Source organism: Podarcis liolepis, assembly GCF_965112155.1.
Source record: "Podarcis liolepis genome assembly, chromosome: 2".
In the NCBI taxonomy this organism is placed as follows: domain Eukaryota; kingdom Metazoa; phylum Chordata; class Lepidosauria; order Squamata; family Lacertidae; genus Podarcis; species Podarcis liolepis.
Genome location: NC_139555.1, coordinates 35,824,488 through 35,847,588, shown reverse-complemented (window position 1 = coordinate 35,847,588; position 23,101 = coordinate 35,824,488). Strand labels below are relative to the sequence as shown.

At 44.6% G+C, this 23,101-nt stretch overlaps 1 protein-coding gene across 5 annotated transcripts in view; it reads left to right on the top strand.

Annotated features, from left to right (window-relative positions):
- RNF157 (ring finger protein 157) overlaps nucleotides 1-23,101 on the top strand; it is a 73,866-nt gene that overhangs the window by 33,341 nt on the left and 17,424 nt on the right. For all 5 annotated transcript variants that reach the window (XM_083487554.1, XM_083487558.1, XM_083487556.1 and 2 more), the window contains 13 exons: nucleotides 8,783-8,871; nucleotides 12,215-12,361; nucleotides 14,085-14,202; nucleotides 14,541-14,607; nucleotides 15,355-15,398; nucleotides 16,364-16,411; nucleotides 17,255-17,326; nucleotides 17,646-17,805; nucleotides 18,306-18,418; nucleotides 19,722-19,960; nucleotides 20,184-20,292; nucleotides 20,901-21,012; nucleotides 21,934-22,118. In XM_083487554.1, the coding sequence (XP_083343680.1) occupies nucleotides 8,783-8,871; nucleotides 12,215-12,361; nucleotides 14,085-14,202; nucleotides 14,541-14,607; nucleotides 15,355-15,398; nucleotides 16,364-16,411; nucleotides 17,255-17,326; nucleotides 17,646-17,805; nucleotides 18,306-18,418; nucleotides 19,722-19,960; nucleotides 20,184-20,292; nucleotides 20,901-21,012; nucleotides 21,934-22,118 (1,503 nt within the window). The remainder of the gene's footprint in view (nucleotides 1-8,782; nucleotides 8,872-12,214; nucleotides 12,362-14,084; nucleotides 14,203-14,540; nucleotides 14,608-15,354; nucleotides 15,399-16,363; nucleotides 16,412-17,254; nucleotides 17,327-17,645; nucleotides 17,806-18,305; nucleotides 18,419-19,721; nucleotides 19,961-20,183; nucleotides 20,293-20,900; nucleotides 21,013-21,933; nucleotides 22,119-23,101) is intronic.

Here is a 23,101-nt window from a genome sequence, read left to right as displayed (position 1 = left end):
GCAGGAATATTTTGTCCAATGTGGGGCACAAACCCACGACCCTGAGATCCAGAGTCTTGTGCTCTACTGGCTGAGTCAATGGCTAATGTTTGGTTTCACCACAGAGTTTCATGCAAGGTGAAACTATACACCGCAGAAAGAAAAATAAAGTTTGCCACTTTGTGCTCTGTTCTAAAGGCATTGATCAAAAGAGTTTGAAGGATTTATTTGTGGTAGGAACAAAGCCATCAGCTGGAGAAGGTGGATGATGTCAGGAGTCAAATCTAATGGACTTGTTTGGTATCTGTGTGGTTATAGGAAGCTGAAATGTACAAACATACGGGGTCCTCCAGATTTCTATCTCCAATACAGCTTCATTTAATCTTTACATGGCAGTTTACTTGTTGTTTAGTCGTTTAGTCGTGTCCGACTCTTCGTGACTTCATGGACCAGAGCACGCCAGGCACTCCTGTCTTCCACTGCCTCCTGCAGTTTGGTCAGACTCATGCCTGTAGCCTCGAGAACACTGTCCAGTTTACTAGTAGAACAGTAAACGTTGCTTCCCCTCAAGGCAGAGACAGTGTCCGTATTCTAGTTCCCTAAGGGAGATTGCTTATCCCTGGACCATGTACCTGCTAATTTGTTTTTGCGCTTTTCCAAGAGCAATAGACTCAGTGCAGAGGTTTCCAAAGGACATAGTGAGCCCCTTGGGCATACACAAACAATGCCCTGTTTCCTGTTAGGCATCCCACTAATATATGGAGTTCCCAGCCACGGTTCAGATTGGCACATCTTGAAAATCCCTGGTAGTATGGTTAGAAGCAGTGCTGCACTGCTTTGAATAAATAAAGCAGTTTGAGGGTCATTTCCCAAGTCTATGCGCACCTAAGTGCATATTTGTGGTAACGGCATTCAGCATTCACATCCTTTTTTTTTCTTTTCTTGCGTCAAAGCCATTTGGCCAAGGAGTGACTTGATATCCTCCCCCCTTTTGCCCTTGCCGTTGAATTATTTTTGGCAGCACTTGAGGATCAATGCATTTTTCCAGTGTTCTGCCGACACAGCAGATTGTAAGGTAGAATCCACCCTGCCACACTGGAGGCAGAGATAGATGAATCACTATAGAACTTAGGCTGATATCCATCTAAGCGTGGGCATGCACCTATAGCGAAATTTCTAGGAAGTCAGATTGTGCTTGCTGACATTCAACTGTTTTAGAATATTGTCTGCTGCAAGTGTCTTGATAGTGTGTGCCATCGGCGACAACAATGCATTTCCTGCCTTGTATACCCTAGACCCCATGGTCTAGAAAATAGATGGTGATGGATCTGGAACCCACAGAGCCATGAGAAAAGTCAATGTGCATGGATTTACCTGTTTTGCACAATTTCTTTATTATTCAAAAAAAACCAGGTTTTTGGAGACATGTATTTTGTTTTGTCAAGGGAGAAGGTTAAGGGGTGGCAAAATACAAAATGCCACAGAGGTTGTGAGAATCATAGAATCTTAGAACTGTAGAGTTGGAAGAGACCCTGAGGCTCATCTAGTCCAATGCCCTGCAATGCAGGAATATGCAGTTGTCCCACACAGGGATCGAACCTGCAATCTTGGCATTATCAGCACCACACTCTAACCCACTGAGCTATCTAGCTGTAGGATTAGAAAACTCCCTGCAGTGAGGCCAAGTCCCCTGTTGGGTAATCCTAGATGGGCTTGCCCATTCTATCCAGATTATACTTTAAGGATCAGCATAGACATTGGATGTCATTTAATATAGTTATTAAAATTAAGGATTTTTGTTTTGCAGCAGAACTCAGAATTGACCATGTTCATTGCTTTAATTTCTTTAAGCAGCATTCCCACTAATAATTGGTTTAAATTAGTTTAGCATTGATTTATGCACACATTGTGGCTTTAAGAACGCATATTTGTGTGGTGCTTCCAGACATAGATGAGTCTAGATTACTTTTGGTAGCTATGCGAGATTTGGGGCTTCCCATGGAAATAAACCATGGTCCCAGGTTTGGATGTATCATCAAGCCCCAAACCATGACCTGGCTCCCAGTAGAGTGGTAGCGGTGGAGGAGAAGCAAAGTGGCCATGAGTTTCTCACTGTGCACCAGCATGCTTGCCCAATCATGCAAAGTCCTAGTTTGTCTTAGTGTTGTATGAGAACCAGGCCAATGACTGGCTCTCTGGATAAACGTATCAGAAGAACTATTGCTTTTACACATAAGGATGGTGAACCTTTGGCCCTGTGGACATGGCTGGACTCTCAACTCAATGTGGCCCATGGTTAGGGATGGTAGGAGTATAGCAGCTTATGGAGGAAGTTTCCCCTGCAGGAAGCTGGGAAGATTTCAGCTATTTATTTGTCTACACATACAAGATTTGGTACAAGTCTCCTCACTGCCTGCAGTGAGAGCACTTGGCTCTTTGGCCTAATTTTAATTGGCATCTCCCATCCCTATCCTAAAGGAGTACGACAAGGCTATATATTGTCTCCCTGCTTATATAACTTATATGCAGAATTCATCATGTGAAAGGCTGGACTGGATAAATCGCAAGCCAGAATTAAGATTGCCAGAAGAACTATCCACAACCTCAGATATGCAGATGACACAACTTTGATGGCAGAAAGTGAGGAGGAATTAAAGAACCTCTTAATGAGGGTTAAAGAGGAGAGCGCAAAATATGGTCTGAAGCTCAACATAAAAAAAGCCCTAAGATAATGGCCACTGGTCCCATCACCTCCCTGCAAATAGAAAGGGAAGAAATGGAGGTAGTGACGGATTTTACTTTCCTTGGCTCCATGATCACTGCAGACGGTGACAGCAGTCACGAAATTAAAAGACGCCTGGTTCTTGGGAGAAAAGTGATGACAAACAAGCATCTTAAAAAGCTGAGACATCACCTTGCCGACAAAGGTCTGTATAGCTAAAGCTATGGTTTTCCCAGTAGTGATGTATGGAAGTGAGAGCTGGACCATAAAGAAGACCGATCGCCGAAAAATTGATGCTTTTGAATTACAGTGCTGGAGGAGACTCTTGAGAGTTCCATGAACTGCAAGAAGATCAAACCTATGCATTCTTAAGGAAATCAGCCCTGAGTTCTCACTGGAAGGACAGATCCTGAAGCTGAGGCTCCAATACTTTAGCCACCTCATGAGAAGAGAAGACACCCTGGAAAATACCCTGATGTTGGGAAAGATTGAGGACACAAGGAGAAGGGGATGGCAGAGGACGAGATGGTTGGACAGTGTTCTCGAAGCTACCAGCATGAGTTTGACCAAGCTGCGGGAGGCAGTGGAAGACAAGAGGGCCTGGCGTGCTCTGGTCCATGGGGTCATGAAGTGTCAGTCTAAACGACTAAACAACAACAATCCTATCCTATTTCCTCTTCCTGTGTGCATCTGCTAAAGTAACAACAAAACATTACCACTTGGTGGCACCAAAAGGCTTGACATAAGGCTCCTTGTTTGCATTGCAGCGTGTAGCAGTGCAGCCAGCTAGGTTTCCTTTCTTTGTGAATTGGGGGTTGATATATCAGCAATCTGAGTATACTATTCTATGGTTTATAGTGTTCCTAACATCTTGGAACAAAGCAGAGCTGGTATTGTGTGCTCTACGAGGTAAGTTGGTGTTCTGCAGTGCAGAGCATTGTTTGGCTCCAGCCAATCAACTTTCACATGAACTTGTGTGGCCTGACATCAGTGGCCCTTCTGGGACTGGACCCTGCCATCGTTTGATTGGCTACAAAACCTACATTTCTGTGTCAACGGTATTGGGATTGTCATGATGCCTGTGTTCCACATCTGGTAGAGCTAGGCTGAATGCTTTTAACAGTTCGTTCTTTTTGGGCGTTCTTTATGCTGTGTTGTAGTTGCTTATGTCAGCCAGAAGCTGTTGACTCAAAAGGAAAGGATTTGTCGTGAAGCAATGTAGCATCCATAAGCTATAGATGAGTATATCGCAGCTGTGACAAGTCCAAATGGGAGCTCAATGAGGTTTCATTCTTCAAACACAAATCCAGTCTGAATGACCCTCTTGAGGCTTATCCTCTGGCCTGATCCTGCCCCCATACCTGGCTTTTCTGATAGGCTGTTAGTATCTTTTTGTTTTTGAGGACTTAGGGAATGGGTACGGTGCACACTGATATTTTATCAGCGGGGTTTGAGTCGTGATTGATGTTGGTTTTTAATCCTCAGTTTTTTCTATGATTTGTATCTGATTTTGTTAATTTAAATTTTCTGTTAGACAGTGTCCAATTTTGAACAGCACAGTATAAATGTTTCAGATTTTTTTTAAAGGTATTTAAATTCATTATTCAGCTCTTGGTTAGAAATTCTGCAGGATTAAGCAGGTACTTAATGAAACAGGCACAAGACAGATTGGTCTACATAGCTGCCAGGGTCTGCTGCTTCACTGAACAAAAGGAAAGTTTTTACATGCAACATTACCTTTAGTAAACAACAAAACAATATCAACTTGGTATGAAAAGGCAACATTCATCCAAATTAGGACCCATGGGTCTATTGTATTATGTGTTGTATACTGTAATTATATCAATAGATCTAGCAATATTGACAAATTGGTTAACACAGTGCATGTTCAAACAGGAAAATGTCACAATGAAAAACAGGGGTTCTTCAAAGGAAAGAGAGAGAGGACAAGCAAACACTCAACCAAATGTGAAAATAGGCAAGAATGAAGCATATAGTTCATTTGTTACAAGCATTCCAACATGCTAGGGTTTGAAACGCTATATATATATTCTCAACACTGGAGCCACATCAGACAGAAGACTGAGGGCTTCTCCACGCTTACCCTTTTGCCCAGCTCTCTCCAGGCAATGGTCCACGCTTTAACACTCTTTAAAGTTGATTCGGAGCAAATGTCAATTCTGGGTTTTCACAGGGAAAGCTCTGGAGCAAAACAAAAGTTGCTCTGACACAGAGCTTTATAAAGCGTGGACCATGCCTAAAAAGAGCGGAGGAAAGGGAACACTGGATAAGCGCCTGGGAGTGGCCATGTGTGTGACGGAGCTCTTCTTCAGATAGCACCAAACCCTTTTGAAATGAATCCTAATTCTGCCTTGATACCTGTTCTTTAAAGTTGAAATATTCTTTGTCAAGAGCGCTTCAGTGAACCAAGGGCTTGTCCACATCAGCAGAAGGTGGATTTGCACGGGCCTGTGTCCCCATTAATGCTGGGGCATCAACATGACACCCTCCCCATCCCAGTGTTGTCATGAACTGTTCCCCTTTGAAATGTGGGTTTGCTTGCTTGCTTGCTTTTAATCTTTGGAAAGTCTAAAAGCCATTAGGATTTAAAACCGCCACATTTGAAATTAGAAAGGTCTCAAACAACGCTGGGTTGAGGGTCCACATTTTGCTCTGATGTGGACAAACCCCAACACTAATAACTCAAGAGTACATCTATGTTAGCTGCTTTCTTCCCAGCATTGATACCCCCTGCATGGGTTGCACAATGCTGTGCTAACTGCCTGTCCTGCTTATTTCGTTTCCTTCTCGGGAAACTGTCTTGCTTAACTCTCTTTCTCTTCCTTCTTTTTTATATGCTTTGCTTGACTAATATCAAGCAGGCGTAAATAATCCCTTTTCTGCTTCTGGAGCACAGTTGGTTAAATAGGCAAATCTGTAGTCATTCCGTGACAGGCAGGCAGAGAATAATCTCTGCACCCACCTCCAGATACTGATCTAAATCGGCATTTTGCTGCATCAGCAAGCTAAAAATATCCCCTCTGTTTACTGCACTGGGCATGGTAGACTTCTACGAGAGCAATAGGAAAACAGGGAGGAGGCAAGCAAAGCATGAAAGGGGCTGCAGAAGTAGTGCCAAAGCAGCTTTCACCTTCTCACCTGTATATGTGTATATATACTGAATTTCGGTGCAGGTAATGGCTTGTGTTGCTGTCTGTTTTAAGACTGTGATTGAAACATCCTGCTTGCTCTAAATAAATGAATAACTTGGAACAAAGGTTCCCAAGGCAGCTGTAATGTGTCCATAGAGCATGCATGGGATGTATTCTGCTGCTTGGGAGGCACAGAGGAAAAATGTACTGTATTCCGATCTGTACCAGTCTGGGGTCTCATCCATGCCATACATTTAGAGCATGTGGCTCCCCCCCCCCCGCCCAAGTGTTATAAGAATGTTAATGTCTTAGATATGTACCGTATTTTTTGCTCTATAAGACTCACTTTTTCCCTCCTGAGAAATAAGGGGAAATGTGTGTGCATCTTATGGAGCAAATGCAGGCTGCGCAGCTATCGCAGAAGCCAGAACAGCAAGAGGCAATCCCTCTTGCTGTTCTGGCTTCTGAGATTCAGAATATTTTTTTTCTTGTTTTCCTCCTCCAAAAATCAGGTGCGTCTTGTGGTCTGGTGCGTCTTATAGAGCGAAAAATATGGTAATAAATGTTCATAATTGTACCAAGCAAACACTTACATAAATATATAAACCACATGTCTGAAGCAGCACAGGAAGACAGCCCTGAAACCATTTTGACTCCCAAGCTGACCAAATGTTTCTCTGCAAGGAGGGAGGAGGTGAAAAAAACCTTCCTTGTTACAGGAATTGGGTAATCACCATTTCAAAGGAATGGGCAGACTACCAGGAAAGGCAGTCAGATAAGGCATTATCAGATAACCTGACAGACAGGAAAAACAACAACATTCAAATTTCTGTGGTAGACCGCCTTTTCTGTGATATAGGTATGATATTGGTGGGGGGTGGTCTTGGGTTACACCCCTTCTGTGATGTATGTATGATGTACGGAGGGGTGGTCTTGAGCTACAGGGCAGGGAATTTAAAATGTCTATATCAGGGCAGGCACACCTTTGTTCTGGGTCCTCCTCTGCCCTCTTGCATGTGAGGGAAGCACCCTGTTGCAACAGCTTTAATAAAGATCAGGCTTACTAGCTGCTTTGCTTCTCAATATTCTCTGGTTGGCCTCTGTTATTTTCTCCTCCCAGTAGGGAACCTACGTAAGGCCTCTATGTGGGCTCTTGGATAGCCCCTAAGAGGAAAAGGGCAGATTTTGTTTACAACTCAAGAATCCTGGAAACTGTAGTTGACCCCTCCCAGAGCTACAATTTCCAGCCCCCAGTACAGTTCCCACGATTCTTTGGTGGAAGCCATGTGCTTTAAGATCTCTCTGGGATAGCTCAGTCGGATAAGGATGAGACTCTTAATCTCGGGGACATGGGTTCAAGCCCCACTTTGGGCAAAAGATTCCTGCAATGCAGGGGATTGGACTAGATGACTCCTGTGGTCCCTTCCAACTCTACAATTCTATGTAAATGTATGGCAGAGATGTGACACAGAGCAGAATTTTTACCAAGCCGTTTTTAGAAAACACCCCACCCAAAAGAGAGAGAGACAAGCTTGGCTGCTGTGCCCTTCACAGGAAGTAAATGTCCATTCACTAACTTACTGGGCCTACTAGTTGCTGGAGCCCAAGGAAGGGAGCTCAGTCTTCAGATGCCAAGCTGTTGTCCTGCTTTTGCCTGCCACCTCCCCTTTCTCCTTCTCCATCTCAGTTGTTGCAGGGAACTACAGAGTCTCCCTTGTGCCCCAAGGGGTCATGTGCCTTAAGAGCTGTCCCCCGCCCCCATGGCATCCCTTGAGATGCTCAGTATGCACGTGTGGAGCCACTCATAATTTGCCATGCAGTTTTAGCTGCTGTTTCAGGATTCTTAGCAGCAGCAGCAAAGACAAAGAAGAAGAAAGGGTGCAGCCATTTACTGGTGCCTCCTTCCAGTGTTCTAGGCCAGGGAGATCATCTGCATATGAAGCATTGCATCCCTGGGCTCCTAAAATGCAACTCCTGACTTCAAGTCAAGAGGCTGCTGCTGTTCACAGACCTGGAGGTGCTTTTCTGGCTGTAGCATCCTTTACATTACCAGATAGGCCTGAACATGTCGTGTTGAGAACAAGCAAATGGAAACAAACAAACAAACAGGCTCATCTATACTTGTCCCAAGGCTAAAAAGCATGGGGCTGAATGGTTTTCCACTTGTCCTCTGCTTTTTAAGCATGCACCTTAGTGGTTTTGCATTTGCCCTGCAACATTCCTATGGAAAACACATTTTTTACTGCTGATTTGGAACAAGCAGCAATCCGCAGAAAATGCAATTGCTGTTTGGTCCTCAGAGGTAACCTCTGGGTTTCCCCAGGGGGGAGTAATGGGGCAAGCAGAGGCATGGACGAGCCCAGAGAGGCGGCTTCCAAAGGTTCAGGAACAATCGTTTACCGTATTTTTCACTCTATAGGACACACTTTTTCCCCTCCAAAAATGAAGGGGAAATGTGTGTGCGTCCTATGGAGCAAATGCAGGCTTTCACTGAAGCCTGGAGAGCGAGAGGGGTTGGTGCGCACCAACCCCTCTCGCGCTCCAGTCTTCAGGCAGCTATCCGCAAGCCTTCTGAGCGAGGCGGGAGTTCCTCCCCTAAAAACTAGGTGCGCCCTATTGTCCGGTGCGCCCTATGGAGCGAAAAATACAGTAAGTTCCATTGCATTTCCAGTTGTGGGACTCTTTGAGTTGTCATGATTCAAAATGGATCCGGCTTGTTTCTAGTGATTGTTTCTAGTGATTCTTATAAAAGTCTCTGCTTCCCTTCATTTTCAAGGGCAAGCAGCGTGTCTGTCAGGATCCTATTGCCCATGCAGTACTGTACTGAGTGAACATAGAAGTTAGGCTTGTGCCAGTCACAGCAGATGGGGCCTTAGAGACCAAGTGACATCTTAAAATGTCAAATTCTCTTTCTTTCCTCTCTGTCTAGTTTCCGTATGCTGCCCCACCGCCCCAGGAGCCAGTGAAGACACTGCGAAGCCTGATCAACGTCCGAAAGGACACATTGCGCCTAGTCAAGTAAGTCACTGTTGCTTCACAACAGGGGTTTGTAGCTCCCTGATGTTAAACCATAATTTATTTTAAACTGGTTTAACTCAAGGAGCTGACCTTATAACTTCCCAATCCCAATTCCTTTGGTTGTGGGGACAAACAATGAGCTCTGGTTTGCATGTAACGTGAAGCCAACCTCTGGTTTCTTTCCCTCCTGTCATGTCCCAGGCAGAAGTGGGGAAGGAGCAACCTGGGAACTTTTGAGCAGTGTGCATTAACACGCTGCCCGTTGTTTTAAACTACGGTTTAACGTGATGTGTAAACTAGGCAGCTGCTGTCAACCTTGGTGAGCCCAAAGATTCTGCAAGGATTGGGTCTTTTTCAGCCTTGCTAGCAGAAATCATTTTGAGTGGCTATGTGATGAAATTAATCTGGGATCTTCTGCATGGAGAGCATGTATGTTCTGCCTATGAGCTATTCCCCTTCCCTTCCCCACTTCATCAGATAACTCTGTAAAAGCATCTTCAGCCATAAATGATTTTTTTAAGGTGCCAAACATACCTTGGCCTTCCTAAATGAAAAATATCTCTGCAGTGTTTTCAAATATATTCCTGGACCATGAGCACTTGTCTAATAGGATAGATGGGGTGTTATACACAGTGAGTTCTGTGTGCCTTTGCAGCTATTCATTCTGACAAAGGGTGCCCTCTGTTAGGTGCCTGAGAGCTGGTTTTTCTTAATTTCCCGGGCACAAAATTACTGCGTTTAAGTGGCAGAATGCATGCATGGTGTGCCAGTTATGAATGCTGCATATGTGTGTAAATGAGCTGGTTTCCCTTCAATTGAAGAAACAGAGGCTTGGTCCTTTTCCCAGTTTCGGTCAGTGCTTTTAAATGCTCAGGTCTTTGCTGCTCATTAAACATGAAAGGATCATCCTTCCCCCAGCCTCCCGCATACTTGGGCAAACTCAGCTGCTCAGAACACACATGCTATCCACAGATGAGAGTGTCATGCATTGTTTTGATCCTTTAAAACCCCCCCCCCCCTTTGAACTTGACTTCAAAAAGCAACGCTTGAATTTAGGTAAGTCTGTTTGCTCCGTTTTGATAATGGTCTGCTGGAAGCAATCCCATCAGCTGCAGTACAGCAGGGGAGATCCGTTTGTAGCTCCTCAAGATTAGTGCAGAGATTATCTGGCTGTTTTGGAGGAGGAGTTACACAGATGCGCTGTAAGACAACGAGACAGGCTGTTTGCGCCTTTATATCTCTATCTTCTCCACTTGGCTTTCAGGGTCACTGCAGGTGACAACAGGATTAGAAGGAGTTGAATTCACTCCTGTTGCTGGGCTAAAATCAGAGCCAAATAAAATCCAGCAGTTTAGAGCTCAGGACCTGAGGGGTTGCTGTGTGTGTGTGTGTGGAGAGGGACTGACCTAGCAAAGACTGTGGGCAGTATAGCGGCAGTAACGAATGAAACAGGCCTGGGTGAAGGGATGTTCTCTACCAGTTTAACATGCCGTGAATTTGGTTACTGAGATTGCCCCTTCCTTACTTGCATTCTGGATTCAATTTGCATTTGTGTTTTCAGTTATTTTCAGAGGGATGTTGCCAAGGCCTGGGAAGTCAGGCATGCAGAAAAGGCAGTGAAAAGAAAGGGGGGGAGCCTTTTTGTAGCCCTTCCCCCCCCCATTGCTGCCAGTGGCTGTGTGCATGGGTGTCCAGAGGGGGTTCCCTCCCCGACAGTGGGTGTGTGTGAAGTAAATACCCCAAATACATAAACAAGGATACATAATTTAGCACCACAGAATTGGTCTGCCATTTCTGGTAGATCTGGTAACCATGTAGGGCCTGGTTAGGCCTGATGTCTGAGAGACTAGTACTCAAGAGCCACATCCGTACTACAGTGGTACCTCTGGTTACGTACTTAATTCGTTCTGGAGGTCTGTTCTTAACCTGAAGCACCACTTTAGCTAATGGGGCCTTCCACTGCTGCTGCACCACCGCCGCACGATTTCTGTTCTCATCCTGAAGCAAAGTTCTTAGCCCGAGGTACTATTTCTGGGTTAGCAGAGTCTGTAACCTGAAGCGTATGTAACCTGAAGCGTATGTAACCCGAGGTACCACTGTATATATTTAAAGCACTTGATACCACTTTAACAGTCATAGAGAATCCTGGGAACTGTGGTTTGTGGTTGAGGGGAATTGTCAGGTCAGCACCCTTAACAAACTACAGTTCCTATGTGTCTTTGAGGTGCATATGTAGGAAGCCATAACTCTTAAAGTTGTATAAGTGTGCTTTAAATGTTTGGCACGGACGTGACCCCTCTGTCGTTTCTCAACATGGTAGTCCTGGCATCTTGATGATGCTGTACTTCTACCCACAGCTGAAACTCTCAGTTCTTTATCTGACTCCCACCCACCTTTTTAACTCATTGCACTGCTTGCTACAATCAATTTCACACACCCAGCAACTTCATTTCCAATAATATTGACTCACACCATAGTAATCCGTTTTAAACAAAATAATAATAATAAAACAGCAGGAACACTGGGTTTCTCTTGCCACACTTACTGACTCTGCAAACATAGCACGGGGCACCAAAACGCAACAGAAACACAGGATTTCATTTCCAAAATGGTTACCTTCAGGGTCCAGCTCAGCCCCTTGCCCCAGAGGGGTGTGGCCAGAAGTATCAGCTTTGGGTAGAGGTTTGTTTCGACACACTTGATGTAGCAGGGATGAAATGGGTGTCTGGAAGGAAGAAGGGGATGGCATCACATCCTGTTGTCTTACTGTGGCAGGTGGGTGCGGACGTCCGACCAGGCTTAGCAAATGGGATGCTTCAGGGTTAACTAACTGAGGACCTGGAGTTTGTGTCAATGCTAGATGGGCTGCCTGCATACAGTTGCCTCCAGGGGTTAAATGTTTTTAAAGTTCTGCTGCAGGTGTGCTTGCAGCACAAGCCATTTACTTTCTTAATGTTTACTTTAGCATAGTGGTAGCTGATGTAGCACCATGCACTTGTTGTTGGACTCACCGTCCTTGAACGCTGGCCATGCCTGCTGGGGCTGACGGGTATTGTATTCCAACAACATCTGGAGGGCTACACCTGTTTTAGCAGAAGAGAGGTCAAATCACTTCTTGGGCATTTTGAGTTGCGTCCTTTCTGTTTGTTGCAAGGTCTAGAGCAGGAATAGGCAAACTCGGCCTTCCAGGTGTTTTGGGACTACAACTCCCATCATCCCTAGCTAACAGGACCAGTGGTCAGGGATGATGGGAGTTGTAGTCCCAAAACACCTGGAGGGCTGAGTTTGCCTATGCCTGGTCTAGAGCTAGACTAATTTCTTTGCCTGCGTCTTTATCTACCAGGTGTGCGGAGGAAGTGAAGACTCCAGGGGAAGAAGTCAGCAAAGCCAAAGTCCATTACAATGTGGAATTCACATTCGACACTGATGCCCGGGTGGCTATAACAATTTATTACCAGGCTACTGAAGAATTCCAAAATGGAGTAGTGAGGTAAATATACCGAAAGTTGGGTTGGGGAGTGTTTGCTTCCCACAGAATCAGACGGCTTAATAATAGTATTTCTTCAATTTTTCTTGCACACTCAGACAGGGTGTCTGAATTTTTTTGCACCACCAGTGAATGGAGGGAGGAGGTGGACTGCACCTCCAGGCTCTGCCAATAGCATCCATATGTTCAGCGCAAAGGAGAGCCTATTCACGTGTGCATAGAAAAGCACATGGGCTTTCCGTACAGTTGGGAAGCCTGCAGCATTTCTCCCAGCCCCAACTTGGTGTTAGATGTATGCTTAAACATAAGAATAGCCTGCTGGATCAGGCCAATGCCCTGTCTAGTCCAGCATCCTGTGCTCACAGTGGCCAACCAGATGCCTGTGGAAAACTCTCAAGCAGGACCCAAGCACAAAAGTACTCTTCCCTTCCTTTGGTTTCTAGCAACTGGTATTCAGAAGCATGAACTGCTGGGAAACAGCTGCACATAGTGCAAAATGAATTAATTTGCCAATGGCTAGAATGCAGAGCAGTTTAAAAAAACACCTGCTTTAGAATTAATAGAACTCTGGGTATTTTGAGTGGCACCTTAAGACTAACACAGTGTACTCTTTTGTGGGCCAGGGTCTTACTTCATCGGATCCTTAGTTGATGAGTGTTTTTGTATATATATGGGTGGAAAGGGAGAGAAAATGTTAGCAGTGAGGCCATAAGGAAACAAAATACAAGAAAATGAGGAAACTGGAATTGCTTTACAGCATAAACATGTAAAATAAGGGCAGTGACCATTCGCAAAGCAGTGTGAATGATAACACAAACATCCTGACATTGCTACGTTTATTGAAACATCCATTCTGGGACAGAGCAAACACTAGTATAAAATGCATGTAGTTTGCAGTTCTCTTGTATGCTGCTGAAAAGCTAAGTTGGCAGAGTCCTCAAGGGACGAGGCTGCAAATCACTGTAGGTTCAGGCAGGGAGCCAACATGTGTAAATCCTTCTGGAAGAGCAAGGGCAGGTGACCAGAGAAATGGCCACACACATTGGGCCCAGAAGCAGAATAGATTAAAAGCACCTAAACAGCAACAAAAAGCCAAGTGGGTTGTTGTAAGGGCCTCGTGTTGAGCTTGCTATATGTGCAGGGGGGAGAAATCAACTAGACAGAAGTTAATGGATGGGCAGAAAGATTACCTGCAAGGGTCTGTGTAGCAATTTGAGCTGTGGAATCTTGGAATCAGTGTCAGCCTGTAGCAAGGGAGAATTCATCCTAGAACAGCATTTGACAGCATGCACAGAATCAAGAGTAATATGGCATCTGATAACATCTCTGCGCATTTGCAGAAAAGGCAATGTTGCAGTGGCATACCGAAGCCAATCTGAGTTGAATTATGTAGATGCTATCAGGATGTAGATGAGTGACTCACCATGGATCAATGTCAGCGTGGGCTTCCACATGCTGGGGTTGTTCTGGAAATCGGCCTTGAGGATACCATTAGAGAGTCTTGATTGGAGGCTTGATATTCTGGATAATAAGGAAGTGGCTGTCAGGGGATATTAATATAATGCAGACCTGAAATCCCTTTGAACTAGTAAGAGCCTGTTAGAGATAAAGCTGGTTTGTTGCATGGAGGAAGATCTTCGTCTTGGAGTGCATTTGGAGAATGCTACATGTTGGGATTCAAGAATAATTAGCACACGTTCTTTGTTGTCTTCCCTTTCCATGGTAGTTACATCCCCAAAGACAATAGTTTGCAATCGGAGACTGTCCACTACAAGCGAGGGGTGTGCCAGCAGTTCTGCCTCCCCTCCCACACTGTTGATCCCTCAGAATGGACTGAAGAGGAGGTAAGGCAAAGTGGGTTTGCAAATGTGGGAAGGGAGTTTAAGGGATATTTTCAGCACTGGGGGGGAGGCATAATAATTAAGGAGTCCTTAGTACGTTGTAAGGACCCATCCTGATAATACCAATGCAGCAGGATACTGCCATATGGGAATTTACAAACAGAAAAGATGCCAGCAGACTATATTGTAGTATAGAGGGAACTTGAGTCCATTCATCTCTTTTAAAAATGCAGTATTGATACAGAAGCACTTAGCAACTCTAGGTGTTACTAGGGGCCGATGCCCCTGCTCACTTTGCTCACCACTGTATATATTCCCTTCTTCCTTCTTGTTCTTTGCAGCTGGCCTTTGATCTGGACCGCGAAGTCTACCCCATGGTGGTTCTTGCAGTGGTAGATGAGGGAGACGGTAAGCAATGCTCTTAAGGTTTGGATTCATTTTGGCACTGAGTTAACATGGATGCTCAAATGATTTTTGCCTGGCAAGCTGTAACTGTACTTTTTGCAACCCAGCTTCTATTTAGATAACCACATTCCAGCTATCTATCAGATGCCCTGCTGAGTGACATTTTCAAACAAATACACTCTGAAAACTGCCTATAATGAGCTATTTGTACACATTTAATTGATCTGTTTATAGTTTTACCAACTTGAATTGTGTTCGTCCTTTGACACCTGCAATTGCAGAAAACCTGTACCAGGTGTGACAAACCTGTCACCCTCCATATATTGGCAAACTGCAGCTGGCATCACCCCTGGCCATTGGCCTTTCTGGCTGGAGGTGATGAGAACTGAAGTGCAACTGTATCTGTGTATTCCGTGAGAAACCCAGCCAGATGGGCAGGGTATAAATAATAAAATATTAATTACCGTATTTTTTGCACCATAACACTCACTTTTTTCCTCCTAAAAAGTAAGGGGAAATGTCTGTGCGTGTTATGGAGGGAATGCCTACAGGTGGCATGCCTACAGATTTTCCTCCTCTAAAAACTACGTGCGTGTTATGGTCAGGTGCGTGTTATAGAGCGAAAAATACGGTAATTGATTGATTGATTGATTGATTGATTATGGAAGGCCATCCCTGACCTCTATCATCTATATACAGGCTTCCGCATGTGTGTGTCAATCACTCTCATTCTTGCCTGTTGCCTTGCAGAGCATATGGGCCACTGCCATGTACTCCTGGCAACGTTTGAGAAGGTGAGTGTGGTCTTTCTCTTGACTTCTTGTCCAAGCTAGCTTTTATGCCCAGAAATCTGGCCTCCCAAATGTGGGTCAAGAGTTTGCTCTGAAAGCAAGTCCGTGGTCAAAGGGTTAGGAAGACTGCTGAGCCGCTTGGGTAAATTGGCAAGGGGCAAGCTCTGTAGACTTCTCCAGCCTCTGCTTCCCACCACATTCTCCAAGTTACATGACTTTGTATCATGAGGAATGGCTTGGAGAGCTGCCCAAGCTTCCAAGAAGCAGCCAGGATCTCTGAACAACGTTGGCCTTCTTGGTAGAAGAAGAGAACCTCTGGGCCCTCTTCTATATAACAGGATTTCATGGAATCGGAGGGGATCTGAGGATGGTGATCCTACTGAGCACCTGAGGTTGCAGGCTTTGCACACTGCTTGTTTGACGCTCTGCTACACAGTGATATTGGTAGCACTGTCTATTTGCCGTATGCCCAAACACCAAAGAAGCGGGGCGTTAATGTTCAGCAGGGATATAATCAGAAGACATGCCTGTGGAACCAACCCAAACTCGCTTATACCAAAACAAATCAAGCCCCCGCCCCCCAATTCCTTCAGTTAATTAAATTTAACACACACTCACCCCTTGTACGCAGGCTGAGTGAATGTAAAAAATATTTATGTGACTACACAGCGAAATAAATATAAAGGATTAGAGGCTGCTTTTGAACTGTAGCAATCTTTTGTGAGCGTTTGAATAGTAAAGAAGAGCGCTAGGAGAGTTGAAAGGGGAGTGATTCTTAGAAGATTCCTGGAGCACAAGGCACAACATGAATAAGATGCATTCCTTTTGCATTCTGCTACAAGGCGGACGCGTTCTTTTTTAAAGCGGATGCTCTTCAGTAGGCGAATTCTGTTTCATCGCAAATGTATTCTGTGAAGCCTCTTTTGACAGACTAAAGCCCTATCTGATCGTTTGTGTTTTTCTCCCAGCATGCCGACGGCAGCTTTTGTGTGAAGCCCCTCAAACAGAAGCAAGTGGTGAGTGTGGGGTTGGTGTTTGGTGGTGGCTGCCTGCTGCTTTCGTTCAGGTGTGTCCCTGGTTACCACTTTTCTGGGAAAGCTGCCTAGAATCACTGAAGACCCCGAGACACAAGTATATTTGGGTGATAGCCAACATTAGTCATACTCATATTAGATCCATTTTAAGTCCACCCATTTCAGTGGGCTACCTCTAAGTTGGATATTGCCCAATTTGGGGGGGGGGGGCATATGAGTTGGGGTCAGATTTGTATGGGATCTCCATCCCAGTCTAGTCTCAACCATCCATGCCTATTGCTGAGAGCATTTAGATAAAAGGCATTAGGAAGCCATGGATTAGGGAAAATTAAAGAACAGTTTGATGTCATTTTAGGGATGAAACTTAATTTTTGCAAGTTTCTTCCATGGGGGGTCATAAAAATACGTGTTTGGAAGCCTACGTCTGATGAAGAATATATATATATATTTTATACATATTTTACTTACCAAACAAAACTAAATTATATGAATTTAACCAAAATATCTTTTGATTTCCCAAGTCATGTTACAACTTTTTAGCACCCCTCCTTTTGGGAATTTGAAAGTTGAAAAATTCAACATGCCATAGTCACCCATAGCATTTAAGTATTGCAGAGAAGCATGGAGTTTACTTCCCCACAATATGGGCTAGTGTATGTGTGTTTAGGTGGACCGAAGCAGACTGGTATCTTTGGATTAGAGAAATTCTTGTTTCTCGCAGAAGCTGTCTGTAGTCCTCCCCCTCCTCCCGAAGGAGCCCTTTTTTTTTTTACTCTACTTACCTCCAATTACTTATGTGTTGATTCTCTCTCCCTGCCCATGTAGGTGGACGGAGTGAGCTACCTCCTTCAAGAGATCTATGGGATAGAAAACAAATATAATACACAGGACTCCAAGGTGAGTACTGAAGCAGAGGATGCAGGGCAAGTTCACATGATGTAAAAATACACATGAAACAGACTCAAGAAGGATTTGTTTTAGTACAAGAGAATTCGCCTTGGAAAGCTGCTGTGGCAGAAATTTTAAAATTTAAAAGGGGAGGACCTCTTAACATTTAGTTACTGCTCAATTTTTACAGTTCTCTTCTCCCCCACCTCTAATACATCTGTGTAAACACATCAAAACAGCATTCCCATTTATTCAAACTCATTAAGGAAATATTTGAACGTCATATTTCACCTACCTGTTTTGTATTTTGCTTTCCTTTCCTTTCCAGGTGGCAGAAGATGAGGTGAGCGACAATAGTGCAGAATGTGTGGTCTGCCTCTCTGACGTCCGGGACACCTTGATCTTACCTTGCCGCCACCTTTGCCTCTGCAATACCTGCGCCGACACCTTGCGTTACCAAGCCAACAACTGCCCCATCTGCAGGCTGCGTAAGTCCGCGAGCTTCTTTACACCTTGATGTTCGTCCAAATTAGAGGTAGCCATATCCTGGAAAAATCAGTGGCTTATCCTATTTGATCCTCTGACTTTGGAAAGTTAACATTCAGTTTTCATTGTTGACAAAAATCCTGTCTGATTTTGCATGCAGTATCGTGTTTTTAATTATTTTTATTTTTTTGTCACCATGTGCAAATTATAGCGTATGTTGTTATATTGCACCTGTCTCCTGAGGGAGCTTCCAAGCAGGGGCTTATTATTGCAAAGAGTCATTCAAACATCTCGTATGGGCTGCTGACAACAGGGGTTTCCAAATCAGATTTCACCCAGTAAGGGTAAATCTGGATTAAATTTATGGGATTGCGTTTTGGTGTTTTGTGGAAGCCACACAAAATTGTGTGCATGAGGAGTTCCTGTCTGACAGTGAGCATCCTTAATATTTGTTGTTGGAAGCTGTTTTTATTCCTCCTACCCTTCATCTCTTGCCCTGCAGCATTCCGGGCTTTGCTACAGATCCGAGCCATGAGAAAAAAGCTGGGACCCCTTTCCCCAACCAACTTCAACCCTATCATCGCCTCCCAGACATCTGACTCAGAGGAGCACTCGGTTAGTATAGGTGTGCTGGTGGTCCCAGTGTTGACACTGCCCTGCTGTCTTTGCTGAGCAGGTCTTGCGGGCTGTGAGATACGGTAGTTTGCTGAAGAGGAGTCGGGCACAGAGAAGGCGTCTTTAAAAACCTTCCCTATAGTAACGTATGCACAGAGCCTGTTGCGGGACTGCTGTACAGCCAGTGGCTTTCGGGGTCCAAAGAAAAGGTGCCGCTGATGACATGGGCAACTAGCCTTCCTCACAATGATTCAGGTAGCGTGGCAGGAAATTCCATGCAAAATCAAGCGAATCAGCATTGAGACAGAAGCCATGGGTTGAAGACAGAGGAGCTAGGGATATGGAAGCTTACTTGGCAAATGAGGCCCTGTGCCTTACAGCAATTTACTCAGCCCCAGCAGCACCCACATAGAGTGAGTTGTTCACCTCCTGCCAGTCTGCATGTCCAGAATTTAGTGCAGATCTGGTATCTATCTAGGGGAGAGCTGGGATTCATTCTAGGTCCACATGCAGAGTAGATTTAAGGTTTCTAGACAATAGTTCTTCAGACTGCAAGTGGAAGGTAATAATATCAATTTCTCCTCCTTTTTCGCTGGTTTCTTTTTTAAACAGCTTTGCATTTAGAAAACTAGATACTGGGGAGAAGAGCAAAATTCTAGTCTTCTCCCCTCAATACTTTAGTTTTGAGTGCATGTGGACTTCCACCACCACCCAATGGATAAATAATTTTAACAACGTGACTTTTTCCACACGGTGGGCAGTCTGAAGAGATCTGAGCCCAGAACTAATTTACCACCACATCTGCAACGTCAGGGAACTAGGCTTGAAATGTCAAGCTTAGAACAGAAAAGTGTGCACCATATCCTCTTGACTATGGAAGTTTGTTAGAATAGTAGGAGGTTGTGTGTTGGATGATTCCTGTGTGTTAGTTCCCCCCTCCTTTCCTCACTCTCTCTCTCTGGCTTCTGTGCCCTGCACGGCTCCAGCACCCAAGGGTGTTCCTCTTCCCATTTTACAGTCACACAGTCACAACTTCTTCCAGCTAAAAGATTTCAGGCTAAGAAATCCAAGCGATCTGGTCCAGAATAAAGCATGAAAATATCAGCAACTTTATGTGAAATAAGCAAGTCTCCCATCGGTGATCTCAGCCTGTCTGTCTCTCTCTCTTGCTCCTTTTACGTATGAGTCGGATTCCTTTGGAGGGGGTGGATCTTACTCCTCTGTGCTGAGCTCTCTTGTAAAAAGCTATGTTTGATACAGAGGGAGAGTGTTCTTCTCACACCCATCTCCCCCGTTCCTCTAGTCTTCAGAGAACATCCCTCCGGGCTATGAGGTGGTCTCTCTTCTGGAAGCCCTTAATGGGCCTCTCACTCCATCCCCAGCAGCTCTTCCGCTCCACGTACTTGGGGACAGCCACGTGTCAGGCATGCTGCCCTCATATGGCAGTGATGGCCACCTGCCTCCCGTCCGGACCCTGTCTCCCCTTGACCGCTTGTCGGATTGCGGCAGCCAAGGACTCAAGCTGAAGAAGAGCCTGTCCAAGTAAGTAGCTTGCTGTTGTCTCCTGCACTGCAGTGGCTGTTCCCCAAACTGCCATGGCTAAGCTACAATCGCTGGCACCTGTCCACTGTCTCTTGATGTAGCTGCTGCCTTCCAGGTGTATCTAGCTGCTTGTGGATGTGTCTTCTGTTGTCAGCTTGTAGCTCTTTAGAGCTCCCCCTTCCCTTTGGTTTCTAGTAGAAAGAAGTGGTTTGTTTTCCACCAGGTCAATATCCCAGAATTCCTCAGTACTACATGAAGAAGAGGATGAGAAGACCGGCAGTGAATCTGAAATCAGGATTTCCAGGAGGAAGTCTCCTCGTCCTCATGAAGAGGTGATTGTTTGTTTGAAAGGTCTTGGGTTTATATTAAAAAAACACCTCTGCTTCCTGGGAACAGGAGGGTTAAAGAGTTTTCCTGCAAGAGATCCCAGGAGTTAAACCCGATGTCTTTGTTGCTCATGCTAAGGAAGCATGCTGGCAGAGCTCTCCTGAACCTGGTTAGGAAAGAATTTCAGAGGCTTGGAAAAGCCCACCTCAAAGAGGAAGTGAGCTTTGCTAACTCAGGAATTCATCTCTGGCTCAGATTGAAATCCAAAGCCAGGGAAGAATCATTGGCTTCCCTTGTTGCTAAATGCTTTGCCAGGCCAGGAGAGATTGAGGAAAGCCTTTCTTGACCAGAGATTGTTGGAGCACTGCCAAGGAACTAGATCACTTCCTGTTTTAAGGGGCTAATTTTTTTGGAACTTTGATTGCCTTGGTAAAATGATCTGAGAGCTTTCTCATTTGTTTTCAGAAGACCTCAACTCTTATGTCCATTAATCTGAAGCAGGTTTGGGGGAGTTTGCCTATCTGTAATGGCAAGGCTAAGCACACAATTTATGGCAGTAGTTCCATCACTGGAAATTATGTTTCCCTCTTAACATCTGATGCATTTTTTTCAGGAATGTGGTGTGACGCCAGAAAGTGAAAACCTTACCTTATCCTCCTCAGGAGCAATAGACCAGTCTTCATGTACAGGGACACCTCTCTCTTCTACCATCTCTTCTCCAGAAGGTATAGAAGGAAAGCTGACTTGCTTTGATTCTGGGGGCACATCTTCAAAAGACCCCTCAGCAAGCATATTAGTGGTTTTCCTCAATCTCACACTTCTTCCCCTATACCACCTTTTTGTACGCCTTGGCAGAGGACATAGGCTGAACACCAGTGCACAGGGATAGACCATAAGATGCACAGTCTTGGCTTTAAAATATAAAAAAAGGTTTTGCAGATGTTCCACCTTTTGGCCTCCTTGCTTTTATGGATATCGTGTTGATTAACTAATGGGTTGATTAACCCATGCTGCTGCTATACAGTTGGAAAGCAGGCAGATCATTGAGTAGCTTTATCGTAGGATTTGCTAGAAAAATGCAACCTGTTCTGTTGATAGAAGTAATAGGACTCATGCAACACGTTGGCAACTAATATACACACAGTAATTACCAAAATGATTATACATTCTTTATCAATCTTCTGAGAAAAATACAGAACCTTATGCAAAGCCACAGAGACATTATAACAGAAATCAGACATTATAAGTTCATCTTAGGTTGGGTAGTTCACAAGTCTCTGTGGCTTTGCATAAGGTTCTGCATTTTTCTCAGAAGATTGATAAAGAATGTATAATCATTTTGGTAATTATTGTGTGTATATTAATCATTATCGTAGGATTTGAGCTAGAAGAGACAGCTCATGAAAGACACGTGATCAGGAGCCGATGCAGTAAGGAAAACGTGATGTACCGACTGAGTTAAGAGCACAGCAGAGTGGACCTTTTCCTTGCACAGGACTGAGGCTCTGGTTGGATCTTGGAAGCTCTTAAAAAGCTTGTTTTTTAATTTTTTTTGCTAAACTTGTATCTCAGCTAGTTTATTGTGTGTCCCTTTATAACCAGCCTCCCTGGCAATGTCTTGCCTGCGCCCTCCTCTCTTTCCTTAGATCCTGTTAGCAGCAGCCTGGCCCAGTCGGTCATGTCCATGGCTTCCTCTCAAAGCCAACACTCTGAGATCAGCACTGACACCATGTCTTCCATGTCAGGCTCCTACGTAGCTCCTGGCACTGAGGAAGAGGGGGACATGATCCCATCGCCTGCTGTTGCCAGTGGGGTACCTTCAGAAGGAGATGTAAGTATGGCAAGCCGATTCAGATGACCAAGCAGCAGAAACTGCGATGAGGGCTAGTTCATTTCTGTGATGACAGCCACCCTTATTAAGGCAAGGGTGGGAAACCTGTGGCCTTCCGGATATGGTGGAACTTCAACGCTCATCACTCCCAGCCAGGAGGGAAAGTAGCCAGAGATGATGGGGGTCGTGTTCCAACAATAACTGGAGAGTTACATGTTCCCCATCCCTACTCTAAGGGATGTGTTCACCATTGGGGCAGGCAAAGCACTTCATATAATGCAAGACCTTTTAAAATTCTCAAACCGAGAGAGATATTCAACTGTTTTAATCAGAGTAGATCCATTGAAATTAATGGACATGGTTGAGTCATGTTTATTAATTATTTCATCTTCTTTTTCTTCTTCTTTTTCTTCTTTTTATATACTGCCCTATACCCAGGGGGTTTCAGAGCAGTTCACAGAATAAAATAAAAGTTCTACTCTGGGTAAAACTTAGCTGAATACCACCTAGTTTTTTAAAAAAAGTTATTCAAGCCGTTTCAGCTATTGGGTGGAACCCAGTGATTATATGGCACACTTAACATCCAAGATGGCAGCAGACACACACAGCATTGTAGGTTGTGGCTAAGCAGCCATTGCCTGGGTGTGGCAGAAATGGACCAATATGGTGGCCAGGTGCAGTGCTTTTTTCCTGGGGGGATGCAGACCCCTAAACATTTTGTGAATCTTCCTACTTTTGTCCATTTACTGTATTTATTTTTCCCAGTTTGTACTATAAAATGGTGGTTTTCTTGAGTCAAAATGAGAGTACCCCTAAACATTTTTTAAGAAAAAAAAGCACTGGCCAGGTGTACCTTGTTGCAAAAACTCATTTGAGAAGAGGTGGGAAGCCAGCGAGACTTTTAAAAATTCAGAACATGTGTTGGGGTTGATACCACTGATGCAATTTGCCAGTGATTGTAACCTGCCTCTACAGGAAATGCA